Raw genomic sequence first — 23,927 nt, 5'->3', positions numbered from 1 at the left:
GTAGCGAGCAGAGCAACAGGACTCCAGTGTGTGTATAGTGTGCAGAGCAATGGGAGTCCAGTGTGTGTATAGTGAGCAGAGCAATGGGACCCCAATGCGTGTGTAGCGAGCAGAGCAATGGGACTCCAGTGTGTGTATAGTAAGCATAGACTGAGACCCCGATGTGTGTGTAGCGAGCAGAGCAATGGGACTCCAGTGTGTGTAGTGTGAGCAGAGACTGAGACCCCGATGTGTGTGTAGCGAGCAGAGCAAAGGGACCCCAGTGTGTGTATAGTGAGCAGAAGAATGGGACCCCAGTGTGTGTATAGTGAGGAGATGAATCAGACCCCAGTGTGTGTATAGTGAGCAGACTAATGGGACCCCGATGTGTGTGTATAGTGAGCAGAGACTGAGACCCCCATGTGTGTTTAGCGAGCAGAGCAATAGGACTCCAGTGTGTGTATAGTGAGCAGAGACTGAGACCCCAATGTGTGTATAGTGAGCAGAGCAATGGGACTCCAGTGTGTGTATAGTGAGCAGAGCAATGGGACCCCAATGCGTGTGTAGCGAGCAGAGCAATGGGACTCCAGTGTGTGTATAGTAAGCATAGACTGAGACCCCGATGTGTGTGTAGCGAGCAGAGCAATGGGACTCCAGTGTGTGTAGTGTGAGCAGAGACTGAGACCCCGATGTGTGTGTAGCGAGCAGAGCAAAGGGACCCCAGTGTGTGTATAGTGAGCAGAAGAATGGGACCCCAGTGTGTGTATAGTGAGGAGATGAATCAGACCCCAGTGTGTGTATAGTGAGCAGACTAATGGGACCCCGATGTGTGTGTATAGTGAGCAGAGACTGAGACCCCCATGTGTGTTTAGCGAGCAGAGCAATAGGACTCCAGTGTGTGTATAGTGAGCAGAGACTGAGACCCCGATGTGTGTGTAGTGAGCAGAGCAATGGCACTACAGTGTGTTTATAGTGAGCAGAGACTGAGACCCCAATGTGTGTGTAGCGAGCAAAGCAATATGACTCGTGTGTGTGTAGTGAGCAGAGCAATAGGACCCTGATGTGTGCGTATCGAGCGTTGCAATGGGACTCCAGTGTGTGTGTAGTGAGCAGAGACTGAGACCCCGATATGTGTGTAGCGAGCAGAGCAATAGGACTCCAGTGTGTGTGTAGTGAGCAGAGCAATGGGACTCCAGTGTGTGTGTAGCGAGCAGAGCAATGGGACTCCAATGTGTGTATAGTGAGCAGAGACTGAGACCCTGATGTGTGTGTAGCGACCAGAGCAATGGGACTCCAGTGTGTGTGTTGTGAGCAGAGACTGAGACCCTGATGTGTGTGTAGTGAGCAGAGGAATGGGACTCCATTGTGTGTATAGTGAGCAGAGACTGAGACACCGACGTGTGTGTAGCGATCAGAGGAATCGGACCCCAGTGTGTGTATAGTGAGCAGTGACTGAGACCCCAAAGTGTGTGTAGTGAGCAAAGCACTGGGATTCCAGTGTGTTTATAGTGAGCAGAGACTGAGACACCGATGTGTGTGTAGCAAGCAGAGCAATGTGACTCCAGTGTGTGTGTAGCGAGCAGAGCAATGGGACTCCAATGTGTGTATAGTGAGCAGAGACTGAGACCCCAGTGTGTGTGTAGCGAGCAGAGCAATGGCACTCCAGTGTGTGTATAGTGAGCGGAGACTGAGACCCCGATGTGTGTGTAGCGAGCAGAGCAATGGGACACCAGTGTATGTATAGTGAGCAGAGCAATGGGACCCCGATGTGTGTGTAGCGAGCAGAGCAATGGGACTCCAATGTGTGTATAGTGAGCAGAGACTGAGACCCCGATATGTGTTTAGCGAGCAGAGCAATGGGACTCCAATGTGTGTGTAGTGCGCAGTGGAATATGACCCCGATGTGTTTGTAGCAAGCAGAGCAATGGGATTCCAGTGTGTGTATAGTGAGCAGAGCAATGGGACCCCGATGTGTGTGTAGCGAGCAGAGCAATGGGACTCCAGTGTGTGTATAGTGAGCAGAGACTGAGACCCCAATGTGTGTATAGTGAGCAGAGTAATTGGACCCCAGTGTGTGTGTAGCGAGCAGGACAATGGGACTCCAGTGTGCGTATAGTGAGCAGAGACTGAGACCCCGATGTGTGTGTAGTGAGCAGAGCAATGGGACTCCAGTGTGTGTATAGTGAGCAGAGACTGAGACCCCGATGTGAGTGTAGTGAGCAGAGCAATGGGACTCCAGTGTGTGTGTAGTGAGCAGAGCAATGGGACTCCAGTGTGTGTCTAGTGCGCAGTGGAATGGGACCCCGATGTGTGTGTAGCGAGCAGAGCAATGGGACTCCAGTGTGTGTATAGTGAGCAGAGCAATGGGACCCCGATGTGTGTGTAGCGAGCAGAGCAATGGGACTCCAGTGTGTGTGTAGTGCGCAGAGGAATGGGACCCCGATGTGTGTGTAGCGAGCAGAGCAATGGGACTCCAGTGTGTGTATAGTGAGCTGAGACTGAGACCCCAATGTGTGTGTAGCGAGCAGAGCAACAGGACTCCAGTGTGTGTATAGTGTGCAGAGCAATGGGACTCCAGTGTGTGTATAGTGAGCAGAGCAATTGGACTCCAATTTGTGTATAGTGAGCAGAGACTGAGACCCCGATGTGTGTGTAGTGAGCAGAGCAATGGGACTCCAGTGTGTGTATAGTGAGCAGAGCAATGGGACCCCAATGCGTGTGTAGCGAGCAGAGCAATGGGGCTCCAGTGTGTGTATAGTGAGCATAGACTGAGACCCCGATGTGTGTGTAGCGAGCAGAGCAATGGGACTCCAGTGTGTGTAGTGTGAGCAGAGACTGAGACCCCGATGTGTGTGTAGCGAGCAGAGCAAAGGGACCCCAGTGTGTGTATAGTGAGGAGATGAATCAGACCCCAGTGTGTGTATAGTGAGCAGACTAATGGGACCCCGATGTGTGTGTATAGTGAGCAGAGACTGAGACCCCCATGTGTGTTTAGCGAGCAGAGCAATAGGACTCCAGTGTGTGTATAGTGAGCAGAGACTGAGACCCCGATGTGTGTGTAGTGAGCAGAGCAATGGCACTACAGTGTGTTTATAGTGAGCAGAGACTGAGGCCCCAATGTGTGTGTAGCGAGCAAAGCAATATGACTCGTGTGTGTGTAGTGAGCAGAGCAATAGGACCCTGATGTGTGCGTATCGAGCATTGCAATGGGACTCCAGTGTGTGTGTAGTGAGCAGAGACTGAGACCCCGATATGTGTGTAGCGAGCAGAGCAATAGGACTCCAGTGTGTGTGTAGTGAGCAGAGCAATGGGACTCCAGTGTGTGTGTAGCGAGCAGAGCAATGGGACTCCAATGTGTGTATAGTGAGCAGAGACTGAGACCCCAGTGTGTGTGTAGCGAGCAGAGCAATGGGACTCCAATGTGTGTATAGTGAGCAGAGACTGAGACCCCGATGTGTGTGTAGCGACCAGAGCAATGGGACTCCAGTGTGTGTGTTGTGAGCAGAGACTGAGACCCTGATGTGTGTGTAGTGAGCAGAGGAATGGGACTCCATTGTGTGTATAGTGAGCAGAGACTGAGACACCGACGTGTGTGTAGCGATCAGAGGAATCGGACCCCAGTGTGTGTATAGTGAGCAGTGACTGAGACCCCAAAGTGTGTGTAGTGAGCAAAGCACTGGGATTCCAGTGTGTTTATAGTGAGCAGAGACTGAGACACCGATGTGTGTGTAGCAAGCAGAGCAATGTGACTCCAGTGTGTGTGTAGCGAGCAGAGCAATGGGACTCCAATGTGTGTATAGTGAGCAGAGACTGAGACCCCAGTGTGTGTGTAGCGAGCAGAGCAATGGCACTCCAGTGTGTGTATAGTGAGCGGAGACTGAGACCCCGATGTGTGTGTAGCGAGCAGAGCAATGGGACTCCAGTGTATGTATAGTGAGCAGAGCAATGGGACCCCGATGTGTGTGTAGCGAGCAGAGCAATGGGACTCCAATGTGTGTATAGTGAGCAGAGACTGAGACCCCGATGTGTGTGTAGAGAGCAGAGCAATGGGACTCCAGTGTATGTATAGTGAGCAGAGCAATGGGACCCCGATGTGTGTGTAGCGAGCAGAGCAATGGGACTCCAATGTGTGTATAGTGAGCAGAGACTGAGACCCCGATGTGTGTGTAGAGAGCAGAGCAATGGGACTCCAGTGTATGTATAGTGAGCAGAGCAATGGGACCCCGATGTGTGAGTAGCGAGCAGAGCAATGGGACTCCAGTGTGTGTATAGTGAGCAGAGACTGAGACCCCAATGTGTGTATAGTGAGCAGAGGAATTGGACCCCAGTGTGTGTGTAGCGAGCAGGACAATGGGACTCCAGTGTGCGTATAGTGAGCAGAGACTGAGACCCCGATGTGTGTGTAGTGAGCAGAGCAATGGGACTCCAGTGTGTGTATAGTGAGCAGAGACTGAGACCCCGATGTGAGTGTAGTGAGCAGAGCAATGGGACTCCAGTGTGTGTAGTGTGAGCAGAGACTGAGACCCCGATGTGTGTGTAGCGAGCAGAGCAAAGGGACCCCAGTGTGTGTATAGTGAGCAGAAGAATGGGACCCCAGTGTGTGTATAGTGAGGAGATGAATCAGACCCCAGTGTGTGTATAGTGAGCAGACTAATGGGACCCCGATGTGTGTGTATAGTGAGCAGAGACTGAGACCCCCATGTGTGTTTAGCGAGCAGAGCAATAGGACTCCAGTGTGTGTATAGTGAGCAGAGACTGAGACCCCGATGTGTGTGTAGTGAGCAGAGCAATGGGACTCCAGTGTGTGTATAGTGAGCAGAGCAATGGGACCCCAATGCGTGTGTAGCGAGCAGAGCAATGGGACTCCAGTGTGTGTATAGTAAGCATAGACTGAGACCCCGATGTGTGTGTAGCGAGCAGAGCAATGGGACTCCAGTGTGTGTAGTGTGAGCAGAGACTGAGACCCCGATGTGTGTGTAGCGAGCAGAGCAAAGGGACCCCAGTGTGTGTATAGTGAGCAGAAGAATGGGACCCCAGTGTGTGTATAGTGAGGAGATGAATCAGACCCCAGTGTGTGTATAGTGAGCAGACTAATGGGACCCCGATGTGTGTGTATAGTGAGCAGAGACTGAGACCCCCATGTGTGTTTAGCGAGCAGAGCAATAGGACTCCAGTGTGTGTATAGTGAGCAGAGACTGAGACCCCGATGTGTGTGTAGTGAGCAGAGCAATGGCACTACAGTGTGTTTATAGTGAGCAGAGTGAGACCCCAATGTGTGTGTAGCGAGCAAAGCAATATGACTCGTGTGTGTGTAGTGAGCAGAGCAATAGGACCCTGATGTGTGCGTATCGAGCATTGCAATGGGACTCCAGTGTGTGTGTAGTGAGCAGAGACTGAGTCCCCGATATGTGTGTAGCGAGCAGAGCAATAGGACTCCAGTGTGTGTGTAGTGAGCAGAGCAATGGGACTCCAGTGTGTGTGTAGCGAGCAGAGCAATGGGACTCCAATGTGTGTATAGTGAGCAGAGACTGAGACCCCAGTGTGTGTGTAGCGAGCAGAGCAATGGGACTCCAATGTGTGTATAGTGAGCAGAGACTGAGACCCCGATGTGTGTGTAGCGACCAGAGCAATGGGACTCCAGTGTGTGTGTTGTGAGCAGAGACTGAGACCCTGATGTGTGTGTAGTGAGCAGAGGAATGGGACTCCATTGTGTGTATAGTGAGCAGAGACTGAGACACCGACGTGTGTGTAGCGATCAGAGGAATCGGACCCCAGTGTGTGTATAGTGAGCAGTGACTGAGACCCCAAAGTGTGTGTAGTGAGCAAAGCACTGGGATTCCAGTGTGTGTATAGTGAGCAGAGCAATGGGACCCCAATGCGTGTGTAGCGAGCAGAGCAATGGGACTCCAGTGTGTGTATAGTGAGCATAGACTGAGACTCCGATGTGTGTGTAGCGAGCAGAGCACTGCGATTCCAGTGTGTTTATAGTGAGCAGAGACTGAGACCCCGATGTGTGTGTAGCGAGCAGAGCCAAGGGACCCCAGTGTGTGTATAGTGAGCAGAAGAATGGGACCCCAGTGTGTGTATAGTGAGGAGATGAATCAGACCCCAGTGTGTGTATAGTGAGCAGACTAATGGGACCCCGATGTGTGTGTATAGTGAGCAGAGACTGAGACCCCCATGTGTGTTTAGCGAGCAGAGCAATAGGACTCCAGTGTGTGTATAGTGAGCAGAGACTGAGACCCCGATGTGTGTGTAGTGAGCAGAGCAATGGCACTACAGTGTGTTTATAGTGAGCAGAGACTGAGACCCCAATGTGTGTGTAGCGAGCAAAGCAATATGACTCGTGTGTGTGTAGTGAGCAGAGCAATAGGACCCTGATGTGTGCGTATCGAGCATTGCAATGGGACTCCAGTGTGTGTGTAGTGAGCAGAGACTGAGACCCCGATATGTGTGTAGCGAGCAGAGCAATAGGACTCCAGTGTGTGTGTAGTGAGCAGAGCAATGGGACTCCAGTGTGTGTGTAGCGAGCAGAGCAATGGGACTCCAATGTGTGTATAGTGAGCAGAGACTGAGACCCCAGTGTGTGTGTAGCGAGCAGAGCAATGGGACTCCAATGTGTGTATAGTGAGCAGAGACTGAGACCCCGATGTGTGTGTAGCGACCAGAGCAATGGGACTCCAGTGTGTGTGTTGTGAGCAGAGACTGAGACCCTGATGTGTGTGTAGTGAGCAGAGGAATGGGACTCCATTGTGTGTATAGTGAGCAGAGACTGAGACACCGACGTGTGTGTAGCGATCAGAGGAATCGGACCCCAGTGTGTGTATAGTGAGCAGTGACTGAGACCCCAAAGTGTGTGTAGTGAGCAAAGCACTGGGATTCCAGTGTGTTTATAGTGAGCAGAGACTGAGACACCGATGTGTGTGTAGCAAGCAGAGCAATGTGACTCCAGTGTGTGTGTAGCGAGCAGAGCAATGGGACTCCAATGTGTGTATAGTGAGCAGAGACTGAGACCCCAGTGTGTGTGTAGCGAGCAGAGCAATGGCACTCCAGTGTGTGTATAGTGAGCGGAGACTGAGACCCCGATGTGTGTGTAGCGAGCAGAGCAATGGGACTCCAGTGTATGTATAGTGAGCAGAGCAATGGGACCCCGATGTGTGTGTAGCGAGCAGAGCAATGGGACTCCAATGTGTGTATAGTGAGCAGAGACTGAGACCCCGATGTGTGTGTAGAGAGCAGAGCAATGGGACTCCAGTGTATGTATAGTGAGCAGAGCAATGGGACCCCGATGTGTGTGTAGCGAGCAGAGCAATGGGACTCCAGTGTGTGTATAGTGAGCAGAGACTGAGACCCCAATGTGTGTATAGTGAGCAGAGGAATTGGACCCCAGTGTGTGTGTAGCGAGCAGGACAATGGGACTCCAGTGTGCGTATAGTGAGCAGAGACTGAGACCCCGATGTGTGTGTAGTGAGCAGAGCAATGGGACTCCAGTGTGTGTATAGTGAGCAGAGACTGAGACCCCGATGTGAGTGTAGTGAGCAGAGCAATGGGACTCCAGTGTGTGTATAGTGAGCAGAGACTGAGACCCCGATGTGTGTGTAGCGATCAGAGCAAGGGGACTCCACTGTGTGTATAGTGAGCAGAGACTGAGACCCCGATGTGTGTGTAGTGAGCAGAGCAATGGGACTCCAGTGTGTGTATAGTGAGCAGAGCAATGGGACCCCAATGCGTGTGTAGCGAGCAGAGCAATGGGACTCCAGTGTGTGTATAGTAAGCATAGACTGAGACCCCGATGTGTGTGTAGCGAGCAGAGCAATGGGACTCCAGTGTGTGTAGTGTGAGCAGAGACTGAGACCCTGATGTGTGTGTAGTGAGCAGAGGAATGGGACTCCATTGTGTGTATAGTGAGCAGAGACTGAGACACCGACGTGTGTGTAGCGATCAGAGGAATCGGACCCCAGTGTGTGTATAGTGAGCAGTGACTGAGACCCCAAAGTGTGTGTAGTGAGCAAAGCACTGGGATTCCAGTGTGTGTATAGTGAGCAGAGCAATGGGACCCCAATGCGTGTGTAGCGAGCAGAGCAATGGGACTCCAGTGTGTGTATAGTGAGCATAGACTGAGACTCCGATGTGTGTGTAGCGAGCAGAGCACTGCGATTCCAGTGTGTTTATAGTGAGCAGAGACTGAGACCCCGATGTGTGTGTAGCGAGCAGAGCCAAGGGACCCCAGTGTGTGTATAGTGAGCAGAAGAATGGGACCCCAGTGTGTGTATAGTGAGGAGATGAATCAGACCCCAGTGTGTGTATAGTGAGCAGACTAATGGGACCCCGATGTGTGTGTATAGTGAGCAGAGACTGAGACCCCCATGTGTGTTTAGCGAGCAGAGCAATAGGACTCCAGTGTGTGTATAGTGAGCAGAGACTGAGACCCCGATGTGTGTGTAGTGAGCAGAGCAATGGCACTACAGTGTGTTTATAGTGAGCAGAGACTGAGACCCCAATGTGTGTGTAGCGAGCAAAGCAATATGACTCGTGTGTGTGTAGTGAGCAGAGCAATAGGACCCTGATGTGTGCGTATCGAGCATTGCAATGGGACTCCAGTGTGTGTGTAGTGAGCAGAGACTGAGACCCCGATATGTGTGTAGCGAGCAGAGCAATAGGGCTCCAGTGTGTGTGTAGCGAGCAGAGCAATGGGACTCCAGTGTGTGTATAGTGAGCATAGACTGAGACCCCGATGTGTGTGTAGCGAGCAGAGCACTGCGATTCCAGTGTGTTTATAGTGAGCAGAGACTGAGACCCCGATGTGTGTGTAGCGAGCAGAGCCCAGGGACCCCAGTGTGTGTATAGTGAGCAGAAGAATGGGACCCCAGTGTGTGTATAGTGAGGAGATGAATCAGACCCCAGTGTGTGTATAGTGAGCAGACTAATGGGACCCCGATGTGTGTGTATAGTGAGCAGAGACTGAGACCCCCATGTGTGTTTAGCGAGCAGAGCAATAGGACTCCAGTGTGTGTATAGTGAGCAGAGACTGAGACCCCGATGTGTGTGTAGTGAGCAGAGCAATGGCACTACAGTGTGTTTATAGTGAGCAGAGACTGAGACCCCAATGTGTGTGTAGCGAGCAAAGCAATATGACTCGTGTGTGTGTAGTGAGCAGAGCAATAGGACCCTGATGTGTGCGTATCGAGCATTGCAATGGGACTCCAGTGTGTGTGTAGTGAGCAGAGACTGAGACCCCGATATGTGTGTAGCGAGCAGAGCAATAGGACTCCAGTGTGTGTGTAGTGAGCAGAGCAATGGGACTCCAGTGTGTGTGTAGCGAGCAGAGCAATGGGACTCCAATGTGTGTATAGTGAGCAGAGACTGAGACCCCAGTGTGTGTGTAGCGAGCAGAGCAATGGGACTCCAATGTGTGTATAGTGAGCAGAGACTGAGACCCCGATGTGTGTGTAGCGACCAGAGCAATGGGACTCCAGTGTGTGTGTTGTGAGCAGAGACTGAGACCCTGATGTGTGTGTAGTGAGCAGAGGAATGGGACTCCATTGTGTGTATAGTGAGCAGAGACTGAGACACCGACGTGTGTGTAGCGATCAGAGGAATCGGACCCCAGTGTGTGTATAGTGAGCAGTGACTGAGACCCCAAAGTGTGTGTAGTGAGCAAAGCACTGGGATTCCAGTGTGTTTATAGTGAGCAGAGACTGAGACACCGATGTGTGTGTAGCAAGCAGAGCAATGTGACTCCAGTGTGTGTGTAGCGAGCAGAGCAATGGGACTCCAATGTGTGTATAGTGAGCAGAGACTGAGACCCCAGTGTGTGTGTAGCGAGCAGAGCAATGGCACTCCAGTGTGTGTATAGTGAGCGGAGACTGAGACCCCGATGTGTGTGTAGCGAGCAGAGCAATGGGACTCCAGTGTATGTATAGTGAGCAGAGCAATGGGACCCCGATGTGTGTGTAGCGAGCAGAGCAATGGGACTCCAATGTGTGTATAGTGAGCAGAGACTGAGACCCCGATGTGTGTGTAGAGAGCAGAGCAATGGGACTCCAGTGTATGTATAGTGAGCAGAGCAATGGGACCCCGATGTGTGTGTAGCGAGCAGAGCAATGGGACTCCAGTGTGTGTATAGTGAGCAGAGACTGAGACCCCAATGTGTGTATAGTGAGCAGAGGAATTGGACCCCAGTGTGTGTGTAGCGAGCAGGACAATGGGACTCCAGTGTGCGTATAGTGAGCAGAGACTGAGACCCCGATGTGTGTGTAGTGAGCAGAGCAATGGGACTCCAGTGTGTGTATAGTGAGCAGAGACTGAGACCCCGATGTGAGTGTAGTGAGCAGAGCAATGGGACTCCAGTGTGTGTATAGTGAGCAGAGACTGAGACCCCGATGTGTGTGTAGCGATCAGAGCAAGGGGACTCCACTGTGTGTATAGTGAGCAGAGACTGAGACCCCGATGTGTGTGTAGCGAGCAAAGCAATGGGACTCCAGTGTGTGTGTAGTGAGCAGAGCAATGGGACTCCAGTGTGTGTGTAGTGAGCAGAACAATGGGACTCCAGTGTGTGTGTAGTGAGCAGAGCAATGGGACCCCGATGTGTGTGTAGCGAGCAGAGCAATGGGACTCCAGTGTGTGTATAGTGAGCAGAGACTGAGACCCCAATGTGAGTGTAGTGAGCAGAGCAATGGGACTCCAGTGTGTGTATAGTGAGCAGAGACTGAGACCCCGATGTGTGTGTAGCGATCAGAGCAATGGGACTCCACTGTGTGTATAGTGAGCAGAGACTGAGACCCCGATGTGTGTGTAGCGAGCAAAGCAATGGGACTCCAGTGTGTGTGTAGTGAGCAGAGCAATGGGACTCCAGTGTGTGTCTAGTGCGCAGTGGAATGGGACCCCGATGTGTGTGTAGCGAGCAGAGCAATGGGACTCCAGTGTGTGTATAGTGAGCAGAGCAATGGGACCCCGATGTGTGTGTAGCGAGCAGAGCAATGGGACTCCAGTGTGTGTGTAGTGCGCAGAGGAATGGGACCCCGATGTGTGTGTAGCGAGCAGAGCAATGGGACTCCAGTGTGTGTATAGTGAGCAGAGACTGAGACCCCAATGTGTGTGTAGCGAGCAGAGCAACAGGACTCCAGTGTGTGTATAGTGTGCAGAGCAATGGGACTCCAGTGTGTGTATAGTGAGCAGAGCAATGGGACCCCGATGTGTGTGTAGCGAGCAGAGCAATTGGACTCCAATTTGTGTATAGTGAGCAGAGACTGAGACCCCGATGTGTGTGTAGTGAGCAGAGCAATGGGACTCCAGTGTGTGTATAGTGAGCAGAGCAATGGGACCCCAATGCGTGTGTAGCGAGCAGAGCAATGGGACTCCAGTGTGTGTATAGTGAGCATAGACTGAGACCCCGATGTGTGTGTAGCGAGCAGAGCAATGGGACTCCAGTGTGTGTAGTGTGAGCAGAGACTGAGACCCCGATGTGTGTGTAGCGAGCAGAGCAAAGGGACCCCAGTGTGTGTATAGTGAGCAGAAGAATGGGACCCCAGTGTGTGTATAGTGAGCAGACTAATGGGACCCCGATGTGTGTGTATAGTGAGCAGAGACTGAGACCCCCATGTGTGTTTAGCGAGCAGAGCAATAGGACTCCAGTGTGTGTATAGTGAGCAGAGACTGAGACCCCGATGTGTGTGTAGTGAGCAGAGCAATGGCACTACAGTGTGTTTATAGTGAGCAGAGACTGAGACCCCAATGTGTGTGTAGCGAGCAAAGCAATATGACTCGTGTGTGTGTAGTGAGCAGAGCAATGGGACCCCGATGTGTGCGTATCGAGCATTGCAATGGGACTCCAGTGTGTGTGTAGTGAGCAGAGACTGAGACCCCGATATGTGTGTCGCGAGCAGAGCAATAGGACTCCAGTGTGTGTGTAGTGAGCAGAGCAATGGGACTCCAGTGTGTGTGTAGCAAGCAGAGCAATGGGACTCCAATGTGTGTATAGTGAGCAGAGACTGAGACCCCAGTGTGTGTGTAGCGAGCAGAGCAATGGGACTCCAGTGTGTGTATAGTGAGCAGAGCAATGGGACCCCGATCTGTGTGTAGCGAGCAGAGCAATGGGACACCAGTGTGTGTATAGTGAGCAGAGACTGAGAACCCGATGTGTGTGTAGCGAGCAGAGCAAAGGGAATCCAGTGTGTGTATAGTGAGCAGAGACTGAGACCCCGATGTGTGTGTAGCAAGCAAGCTATAGGACTCGTGTGTGTGTAGTGAGCAGAGCAATGGGACCTGGATGTGTGTGTATCGAGCAGAGCAATGGGACTCCAGTGTGTGTGTAGTGAGCAGAGACTGAGACCCCGATATGTGTGTAGCGAGCAGAGCAATAGGACTCCAGTGTGTGTGTAGTGAGCAGAGCAATGGGACTCCAGTGTGTGTGTAGTGTGCAGTGGAATGGGATCCCGATGTGTGTGTAGCAAGCAGAGCAATGGGACTCCAATGTGTGTATAGTGAGCAGAGACTGAGACCCCGATGTGTGTGTAGCGACCAGAGCAATGGGACTCCAGTGTGTGTGTTGTGAGCAGAGACTGAGACACCGATGTGTGTGTAGCGATCAGAGGAATCGGACCCCAGTGTGTGTATAGTGAGCAGTGACTGAGACCCCGAAGTGTGTGTAGTGAGCAGAGCACTGCGATTCCAGTGTGTTTATAGTGAGCAGAGACTGAGACACCGATGTGTGTGTAGCAAGCAGAGCAATGTGACTCCAGTGTGTGTGTAGCGAGCAGAGCAATGGGACTCCAATGTGTGTATAGTGAGCAGAGACTGAGACCCCAGTGTGTGTGTAGCGAGCAGAGCAATGGGACTCCAGTGTGTGTATAGTGAGCAGAGACTGAGACCCCCATGTGTGTTTAGCGAGCAGAGCAATAGGACTCCAGTGTGTGTATAGTGAGCAGAGACTGAGACCCCGATGTGTGTGTAGTGAGCAGAGCAATGGCACTACAGTGTGTTTATAGTGAGCAGAGACTGAGACCCCAATGTGTGTGTAGCGAGCAAAGCAATATGACTCGTGTGTGTGTAGTGAGCAGAGCAATAGGACCCCGATGTGTGCGTATCGAGCATTGCAATGGGACTCCAGTGTGTGTGTAGTGAGCAGAGACTGAGACCCCGATATGTGTGTAGCGAGCAGAGCAATAGGACTCCAGTGTGTGTGTAGTGAGCAGAGCAATGGGACTCCAGTGTGTGTGTAGCGAGCAGAGCAATGGGACTCCAATGTGTGTATAGTGAGCAGAGACTGAGATCCCAGTGTGTGTGTAGCGAGCAGAGCAATGGGACTCCAATGTGTGTATAGTGAGCAGAGACTGAGACCCCGATGTGTGTGTAGCGACCAGAGCAATGGGACTCCAGTGTGTGTGTTGTGAGCAGAGACTGAGACCCTGATGTGTGTGTAGTGAGCAGAGGAATGGGACTCCATTGTGTGTATAGTGAGCAGAGACTGAGACACCGATGTGTGTGTAGCGATCAGAGGAATCGGACCCCAGTGTGTGTATAGTGAGCAGTGACTGAGACCCCAAAGTGTGTGTAGTGAGCAAAGCACTGGGATTCCAGTGTGTTTATAGTGAGCAGAGACTGAGACACCGATGTGTGTGTCGCAAGCAGAGCAATGTGACTCCAGTGTGTGTGTAGCGAGCAGAGCAATGGGACTCCAATGTGTGTATAGTGAGCAGAGACTGAGACCCCAGTGTGTGTGTAGCGAGCAGAGCAATGGCACTCCAGTGTATGTATAGTGAGCAGAGCAATGGGACCCCGATGTGTGTGTAGCGAGCAGAGCAATGGGACTCCAGTGTATGTATAGTGAGCAGAGCAATGGGACCCCGATGTGTGTGTAGCGAGCAGAGCAATGGGACTCCAATGTGTGTATAGTGAGCAGAGACTGAGACCCCGATGTGTGTGTAGCGAGCAGAGCAATGGGACTCCAGTGTATGTATAGTGAGCAGAGCAATGGGACCCCGATGTGTGTGTAGCGAGCAGAGCAATGGGACTCCAATGTGTGTATAGTGAGCAGAGACTGAGACCCCGATGTGTGTGTAGCGAGCAGAGCAATGGGACTCCAGTGTATGTATAGTGAGCAGAGCAATGGGACCCCGATGTGTGTGTAGCGAGCAGAGCAATGGGACTCCAGTGTGCGTATAGTGAGCAGAGACTGAGACCCCGATATGTGTTTAGCGAGTAGAGCAATGGGACTCCAATGTGTGTGTAGTGCGCAGTGGAATGGGACCCCGATGTGTGTGTAGCGAGCAGAGCAATGGGACTCCAGTGTGTGTATAGTGAGCAGAGCAATGGGACTCCAGTGTGTGTATAGTGAGCAGAGCAATGGGACCCCGATGTGTGTGTAGCGAGCAGAGCAATGGGACTCCAGTGTGTGTATAGTGAGCAGAGACTGAGACCCCGATGTGTGTGTAGCGAGCAGAGCAATGGGACTCCAGTGTGTGTATAGTGAGCAGAGCAATGGGACCCCGATGTGTGTGTAGCGAGCAGAGCAATGGGACTCCAGTGTGTGTATAGTGAGCAGAGACTGAGACCCCAATGTGTGTATAGTGAGCAGAGGAATTGGACCCCAGTGTGTGTGTAGCGAGCAGAGCAATGGGACCCCGATGTGTGTGTAGCGAGCAGAGCAATTGGACTCCAATTTGTGTATAGTGAGCAGAGACTGAGACCCCGATGTGTGTGTAGTGAGCAGAGCAATGGGACTCCAGTGTGTGTATAGTGAGCAGAGCAATGGGACCCCAATGCGTGTGTAGCGAGCAGAGCAATGGGACTCCAGTGTGTGTATAGTGAGCATAGACTGAGACCCCGATGTGTGTGTAGCGAGCAGAGCAATGGGACTCCAGTGTGTGTAGTGTGAGCAGAGACTGAGACCCCGATGTGTGTGTAGCGAGCAGAGCAAAGGGACCCCAGTGTGTGTATAGTGAGCAGAAGAATGGGACCCCAGTGTGTGTATAGTGAGGAGATGAATCAGACCCCAGTGTGTGTATAGTGAGCAGACTAATGGGACCCCGATGTGTGTGTATAGTGAGCATGTGAATGGGACCCCAGTGTGTGTATAGTGAGCAGATGAATGGGACCCCAGTGTGATTATAGTGACTATACGATTGAAGCCTCAGTGAGCTATTTGCCAAACGATTGAGATTTCCAGAATATTGGAATTTTACTGCACTTGGATGGTGGAATTATAGACATTATTTTCCTGAAACATCAGGGGGAAATGAGAGAAGGTTCACCAGATGAAAGGATTGCTCTCTAAAGAACTGAGCAGGTTGAACCTATACTCATTGTTATCAGAGGAATCTTTATTGAAATATACACAATTCTGTGGGGCTTAAGAGAGTTGACAGTGAGAGGTGGACATTTTTTGGACTGCTGCAGGAAACGAGAATGGGAACAAGCAAAATCTAAATTAATCTCAGATAAGATTAGATCACCCTCAGTGGTGGTGAAGGTATGAGGGAACTATGCCTATTCCTATATCTTATGTTCTAAGTGATAGAAGAAACAATAACCCAGTGATTTCCAGCAGTTGAACATCCTTAATTTGAACATACCAAGGTCCCATTTCCTGCATTGCTTTACACTCATCGGGGCCTTGTTTCCAAGCTCCTTTTAAACTCACCAGGGTCCTGATTCTCGAGCTCACTTTGAACTCAGGAGGCTCACAGCGCCTAGCTCTGCTCATTCGAACTATATTGTTCCTTCATCGCAGGGTCTGAACTCTGAAACTGTCTCCCCATCAGCTTTGCAGGCCTACTTTAAAGCAGGACTTCAATGGTTCAAGGAGATGGTCCAGCTCCATCTTGGTATTTGTTTATAATTATTAATACATGTGTCAAGATACAATGAACAGCTTGTCTTCCATACTTTTTATACAGACCAAATCATGACACAGTGCGTTGAGCTAGAATGAGGTAAAATAATAATAATGCAGAATAAAGTGTAAAAGCAACTGAAAGAGTGCAGTGCAGGTAAATAATAAAGTGAAACGTCATAATGAGGTAGATTGGGAGGCCAAGCATCCATCGTATCATACCAGAGATCCGCTGAAGAGTCTGGTAACAGTGGGATCAAAGATGTCCCTTCAGCCTGGTGGTATGTCCTTTCAGGCTTTTGTATCTTCTGCCCAATGGCAGTGGTGAGAAGAGTGAACGAACAGTCTTCGATTATGCTGGCTGTGTCACTGAGGCAGCAAGAAGTATAGAGCCCACAGAGGAGTGGCTGATTCCTATGATGTGCTGAGCTGCGTCCACAAACTTCTACAGATTTTTTGCGGTCACATACAGGGCAGTTACCATACCAAGCCATTATATATCCAGACAGAATGCTTTCTATGGTGCATTGATTAAAAATCGATAAGAGTTGACGAGGACATGCCAGATTTCTTTAGCCTCTTGCAGAAGTAGAGGCGCTGTTGATCCTTCTTGGCCATGACATCAATCTGGTTGGACCAGGACAATCTACTGGTGATGTTCAGAACTAGGAACTTGAAGCCGTCCACTCTCTCAATGTTAATACCACAGGAAATAAAGTAGAGGGCTGAGGACACAACCTTTTGGAGCATCATTGTTTAGAATAATCGTGGCAGAGGTGTTGCTGCCCATCTCTACTGATTACAGTCTGTTTTCAAGGGACATTTAGGGATGGGCAATAAATGCTGGTCTCGTAAGCCTTACGTTCACCCCCAAAAACTGGAAAGTCACTGCAGGAATCCAACGTGTACACAGCAAACTCTTATAAACTGTACAGTAACAATGTCTGTAGTGGTATTGGCAAGTTAATATTGGCACATGTTCAGTACTGCAATGGATTATCCATCTTGATTTTGTGTTCCCAAAACCAAGTCCCAATTTCTGCATTGGGACTTGAACCTATTGCTTTAAACAAAAGTAAGAATTCTACCCATTGGTTCATTGCTGACACGTCCACCCAACTCCCTCATGCAGAAGTACACCTGCCTGGTTGATAAAAAGCTAGCTGCTGCCTGCAAGTCTGATTATTCCATCTTTTTGCTCAAAAAGAGCTGCATTTGTACTAGCAGCAGGGAAATAAATCAGAAAGGATTCCGAGTAACACACGCAAAATGCTGGAAGAACACAGCAGGTCAGTCAGCATCCACAGAAAGGAATAAACAGCTGACGTTTCAGGCAGGGACTCTTCATCAGGACTGGAATGGAACCGGGAAAAAGCCAAAATAAGAAGGTTGGGGGGGGGGGGGGGGGTGAGGGAAGGAGTACAAGTTGGCAGGTGATATGCAAAACCAGCTGAGGGGAAAGGTAGGTAGGTGGGGGAGGGTGGATGAAGTGAGAAGCTAGGAGGTGATAGGAAGAAGGAGGAATCTGAAAAGAGAGGAGAGTGGAACATTGGGGAAAAGAAAGTAAAGGAGGAGGGGCACCAGAGGCAGGTGAGGAGAAGAGAAGGGGTAAGAGACAGTGCCAGAAAGGTGAATGCAAAAAAGAGGGGAGGGGGAAATTACCATAAGTTAGAGAAATTGATGTTCATACCATTAGTTTGGAGGCTACCCAGATGGAATATGAGGTGTTGCTCCCCCAATCCAAGACTGCCCTCATTGGGGGAGTAGAAGAGGCTATGGATTAACATGTCAGAATGGGAAAGGGCGGTGGAATGAGCAAAGATTTGGTATGTTAACAATCTTACCTGATGATGTTTGGATGGTCAAAGAGCTCTAAATGTTTTAACAAAGCCACTTCACGAATTACATTTACAGGGATGCCCTCTGGCGTTCTTGGAATTGCTATTCTTTTCAGAGCCACACATTTCCCATTACTTTCCAGGTCTCTGGCTTTGTATACTTTTCCATACGTTCCTTCTCCAATCTCAGCCATGAGCTCATATCGGACAAGCTTACTGTTCTCCATCCTCAATCAGTGAGCAGTTGAAGGACTGTATGTCACCACCTGAAGGAAACAAAGCTCATTATCAGTGAAGCGCAAAGCCACTTCAAACATGCCAATCAGAACTTTGAAAATCTTTTGGAACAACAAAATATTTAGTGAAAGCAAGTATTTTACATGCACAGGTAAAATGCAGAGTGAAACATTTGACACCTAAGCACATAGGATCAATTAACACTAAACTTTTAAAGATAAGAGACACAAGAAACTAGGAAATTGATTTATTACACTGCACAACTAATTTTTTCAGAAGTGTTGCTTCCTCAGAATTTTTTTGTTTATGATAGACCGCTTGCAGCCAAACACCAATATAATTTCAGACTACTTGCATCACGTAGGAATTTGGAGAAACAAGAAATTAACTTTTATTGAATATAATGTGTTTAATTGCATAACAGTGCAATAGTTCAACTAAGCTAAAATGTTTCGTTGATGATTTTCGTTTGCTTCTTGCTTAAGTGTCCAACAATAATCACCCAGCATTGATAGATTCCAGTTGCCTTTATATTGTTTCTCCATGATTGCAACGTCCTGGTGAAACCTTTTACCATGCTCGTCACTGACAGTGCCAAGATTTGCAAGGAAGAAGTCTAAATGGGAATGCAGAAAATGGACCTTTAGTGACATGTTGCACTTCATGGTTTTTGAAGCGTGTTGTCAACCCACTGCACGTAGTTTGGTGCACTGCAGTTGCCAAGAAAATTTTCAACAACATCCTTGAATGTCTTCCATGTGATTTTCTCCGGTCCCACTAGAAATTCTTCAAATTGCCTGTCATTGATGACCAACAAAAATGCCTTCCTTAATCTTGGCATCAGTTATTCTGACTTGAATTATAAACTGAAATAACAAATCCAGGTGGTTTGAAAAAAAGATGCATGATAGGGAAATTTCCTGGTGATTTTCATGATCAGCAGCCCAAAGCCTTAAGATACACCCAAAAGTATTCAGGAAGCAAAATCTTTATTGTCCAGAGTTATTAATCTGTCTCAGATATTTTGCCATTTATGAGCGGTCAAACTTTGGGAAGTTTCCTGCAACATCCACCACCCCCCCCCCCCCACCCTCAGTCTCAGCATTATACCATTGTACACAGATTCTGCCAGGACCAAGGCAGCATGATCGAGTACGGAGTTGTTCCTCAACCTGTTCCATTAAATCTTTCTGCAGATGTATAACAGAGAGCATTCTGAATAGTGCATTACCACTTGGTATGGAGGCTCCAATGCACAGGATCAAAAGAACCTGTAGAGGGTTGTAGACTCAGTCTACTCCATCACAGGCACAACCTCCAAACCACCCTTCCCTCCCTCGCCCCCACCACTGAGGAAATATTCCAAGACGTGGTGTCTCAAGACGACGACATTCAGCATTAAGGACCCTCACCACCTGGGACATGCCCTCTTCTCATTATCAGGGAGGAACAGGAGTCTGAAGATCTACACTCTATGTTTTAGGAACAACTTCTTCCCTTATGCCATCAGATTTCTGAACCGTTCATCAGCACTACCTCACTATTGCACTATTTATTACTGTAATTTATAACAATTTTTATGTGTTGCTGCCACAAAACAAGAGATTTCAGAACATGTCAATAATAAACCTGATTCTGAAATATTTCTACTCAGTTTGGTTTGAGGATGAACGAGCCCCAGGCACTGCAATGTGGGAGTTCGCCAATTCAAGAGAAGCTGTCAGCGATTCCTGCAGATTGTGACATCTACAAGTCAGAGAGAGAAAGCCAAGCTGCTAATGAAGATACAAGAGCTGGTGTCTGCTCAGGCTCTTTCAGTGTTCCAGGAGGGTCCATCTCAAACAACAGGAACCAACCAGGTTTCAAGTCTGAAACATCTCTGGGCAAAAAGCAGTACACACACCATCATTTAATTTTAATATAAGCCTTGCATTTGCAAAACCTGCAACCATACATTCTATGTAAGGTGCATAAGTGAAAGATAAAAGATAGCTCCTTTCTTTTCTCTGGATTAATCATGGGATAACCTGGCAGAAATCTTGAATTTAAGAAAGATTTGGAAAGACAGATATTGAAAAATTGTTTCTCCCTGCAGTCGAGAGCAAACAATAGAGCTATATTAAACAGAAAAGATTTACAAGGATTGTGACAGGACTCAAGAGACAGAGTTATACCAGAGGCTGAACAGCATTGGAGGCCAAGGGGTGATCTTACAGAGGTGTATAAAATCATGGAAGATGTAGATAGGTTGAATTCATTGCCTTTTTCTCAGGGCTGGGGAATCAAGAGCTACAGGAAGTTGAAGGGCAACTTTTTTATATTGCGTACGGAATGAGTTGCCAGAGGAAGTGGTTGAAGCAGGTACAATAACAACTTTTACAAGACAGTGAACAGACACATGGATTGGAAAGATTTAGAAGAATATGGGCCAAATGGGACAAGCTTGGATGGGCAATTCCTTGGCATGTTGGGCTGAAGGGCCAGGTTCTGCACTCTATGACTATGAGCATTATTGAGGTTTCATGAAAGAGGAAGTGAGAGGAGAGGACCCAAAGGGTTTGGGTGAATAGGTTAGAAAGGCCTCCTCAGCTTGGATTTGATCATTAATTCTCCATATATTACAGCTGCCTCTATTGCCCCTTTCATTACCAACAATGAAAACAGGCCATGAGTGTTATTCATGTTGTAATTCAAAATCACCATCCTTATCTCCATTTTATATTTTGCAAAAACGTGAAATTGTAATAATGCTCATGGTTTAAAAAAACAATCTGTGCTCTGCAAATGCCAAGCACGTTATGATGCATAGAAATAACAATTTTGTTTCCACTACCTTTGTTAAACGAAGCACTCCTACCGCAGGACATTTTTTGCCATCTACTTAAATGCAGATTATTCAGCGATTTTGATGTCGAACCTCAAATTTGCAGAATGCAATGTAAATAAACCAGACGTGTCTCCATCAATATTCAATAACCATGAAACTTTTTTTTAGAAATATGTTGATAAATCCTACCTCAGTGGTGCTAAATGCGCAAAGTGTTCAAAACCAATTGCTTTTATTCCGTTTCTGCAAACTTTTCAAATTGGTAGTTATACAAACCCATATTTTGCAATTATTTCAATCCACTAAAAGAAATATCAGATACTGCCGTTTGTCCTGCACTTCACCAGGACGTTGCAAGGGAATTCAACTTTATACTTAAGATTTGCAATCTCTTCTCCAAACTATTCATTTTTATCATTTTGCTCAAGTTGCAACTAAAGCGATTATTTTGATACATGTTCGCTAGTTATAGATAAATCACTTCCAGAAGCTTACAGCAATGATTGAAAATAAGCCGTTTTGCAAATTAAAAAGATTTAAATGCTCAGATTCCAACTTAAAGATTTAACTCGACTTCTTGACAAGATGCAATTTCAAGAAAAAACGTGACTTGAAGAATTATAATTTGCAGAGCCCGCTGATTATTACTGATTTAAAACAAACCCTGACACTATCTTCGAAAGAATCACTCCGTCTCTTCCCTCCAGCAACGAGGCAATTTATCCTCAGGGACTTAAAATTTCTTCTCGTTCCTCTCTGACTCCGCCTTCTTGGGTCACCTGCTTAAACCTCGACCCCCCCCCCCCCCCCCCCCATGAAATCTTATCTAATTAAAACGGATTTTTTAAATCTTTAAGTTGGTCCTGCATTATGACAACATGAATGAGAGTTTGGATATTTCTGCTTAATATACAGTAAAATGTATAATTGCACCTGCCCCGCATTTGCTTGAATGCATGACTTTATCACATCGCTCTTTTGCAAAAGACAATCTACTGACGGAACTTGGCGGGTCGAGCAACGTCTATGGAGGAAATGGAATTGTCAACGTTTTGCATCCAGCCATGCAAAAACTCAGTTTGTTGCTCTACATCCAGCGTCTGCACCCCTTCTTTTACAGCTCTTCACCTTTTCCACCTGGTCCAGATCCCTCTGGCTGCTTTGATAGCCTTCTGCCCCAGATCTCGGGTTTATCTGAAAATCTGCTGATCCAGTTTACCACAATTGTGAATACAAGCAGGCTTTTTCCACTGAGGCTAGGGGAGAAAAAAACCAGAGGATATGGGTTAAGGGTGAAGGGGGAAAAGTTTAAAGGGAACATTAGGGGGGGCTTCCTCACACAGAGAGTGGTGGGAGTGTGGAATGAGCTGCCAGATGAAGTGGTAAATGCGGGCTCACTTTTAACATTTAAGAAAAACTTGGACAGGTACATGGATGAGAGGTGTATGGAGGGATATGGGCCATGAGCAGGTCAGTGGGACTAGGCAGAAAAATGGTTCGGCACAGACAAGAAGGGCCAAAAGGCCTGTTTCTGTGCTGTAATGTTCTATGGTTCTAATACCATCCAGATTGTTGATATATATATTTCAAACAACAATGGACCTGGCCCTCCACTAGTCACAGGCCTCCAGAGAGGCAACCACCTACTCTCTGCATTTTCCCACAAAGCCAATGCCGAATGCAAAGTGACTGACATTCGTGACCAACTTCCCATGCGGAACCTTTTCAAAGACCATGTAGACAACATCCACGGCCTTTCCTTCATCCATTCAAGTCCTCATTAAGGGGTCAGCAGTGGAAAGTGTGAGTGATTTTAAGTTCCTGGGTGTTAACACCTTAAAAGATCTATCCCAGGCCCAACATACTGATGCAATTGCGAAGAAGGCAAGCCAACAGTTAAATTCATTGGAATTTGGGATTTAATATGTTACCAAAGATTCTAGCAAACTTCTACAGATGTACAATGGACAACATTCTCACTGGTTGCATCACCATCTGGTATGGAAGCGCCAATGCACAGGATCAGAAAAATCTGGAGAGGGTTGTAGACTCAACCAGCTCCATCATGGGTATTACCCTCCCTACCATCAAGGGCATCTTTAAAAGGCAATACCTCAAGAAAGTGCCATCCATCATGAAGAATCCTTGCCACTCAGGACATGCCCTCTTCTCATTGCTATCATCAAGGAGCTACAGAAGCACACTCAGTGCTGTAAGAGCAGCAGCTTCCCTCTGCCATCAGATTTCTGAGAACAACCTCACTATTTTGCTCTCTCTTTACACTGTTTATATTTTTATATTGTAATTTACAGTAATTTTTCTGTATTGCATGGTACTGCTGAAAAACAAATTTCACACATACATCAATGATAACAAACGCAATTCTGACTCTAATCAGGTCAGACCCTTAACCTTTGATTTTCAACTGCAACCATCTAACTTTAACCACAGACAGTGCACTTCCATTTCATGGTGACCAGTAACTCCATATTAAACAAATCTTGGTATTTCATAAGTTTTTATATCCAGTATAAAAGTTAACAATGCTCTACATTGATTTATGATTATTATTATTGGTTAGATTTATTATTATTGATGGTTTCAGATCTGGTAGATGCTTAAATGTGACCATTGTGTAAATTCCGTACCTGATTTCAGAATGAGGTGAAATGCCACTCTACTGTCTTTGCCAGCTGCCAGGACATGCACCATCAAAGACACCAACAGTATAAAGTCAAAGCTGCACTGTACTGAATCCGAACTTGCAAAGTATCATAGCCAGTCCTGATGAAGGGTCTCACCCCAAAATGTCAGCTCTTGATTCCTCTCCAGAAAGCCTGCCTAACCTGAATTCCTCCAGCAACCTGTGTGCGTTCTCATATACAATATTAGTCTCCTTAAGGAAGATTGTTAATAACTTGGAAGCAGTTCAGAGATTGACAAGGTCCTGCGATTGGGAGGAGTGGTTTTGTGAGCAATGATTGAAGTGGCAAAATGTGCACAGTTGGAGTTTACAGAGTGAGAAGAAATGACTGAAACATAGACTTTGAGGGATCTTAAACAGGGTGGAAGTGTTCAAGGATGTTTCATGTAGTGGGAGAAATCACTTTGGAAACAAGTAGCCTGTGTGTTTTTTTTTGCAAAGTATCTAGTAATCTGGTTAATTCACAAGATTTATGGCCACTTCTTTGATGTTTGAGCTATTAAAGCATAT

The 23,927-nt window shown here is 48.0% G+C and overlaps 1 protein-coding gene across 1 annotated transcript in view; it reads right to left on the bottom strand.

The window, feature by feature from the left end:
- The window catches only part of LOC140741432 (cyclin-dependent kinase 6-like), a 147,708-nt gene extending 129,832 nt beyond the window's left edge, over window positions 1-17,876 (bottom strand). Inside the window, exon 1 of the mRNA XM_073071609.1 lies at window positions 17,656-17,876. Within this exon, the coding sequence (XP_072927710.1) occupies window positions 17,656-17,876 (221 nt within the window). The remainder of the gene's footprint in view (window positions 1-17,655) is intronic.
- Window positions 17,877-23,927: the final 6,051 nt, after the last annotated feature.

Source organism: Hemitrygon akajei, chromosome 18 (genome assembly GCF_048418815.1).
Source record: "Hemitrygon akajei chromosome 18, sHemAka1.3, whole genome shotgun sequence".
In the NCBI taxonomy this organism is placed as follows: domain Eukaryota; kingdom Metazoa; phylum Chordata; class Chondrichthyes; order Myliobatiformes; family Dasyatidae; genus Hemitrygon; species Hemitrygon akajei.
The sequence above is the reverse complement of the archived record's forward strand: the minus strand, read 5'-3'. Positions and strand labels throughout refer to the sequence as shown.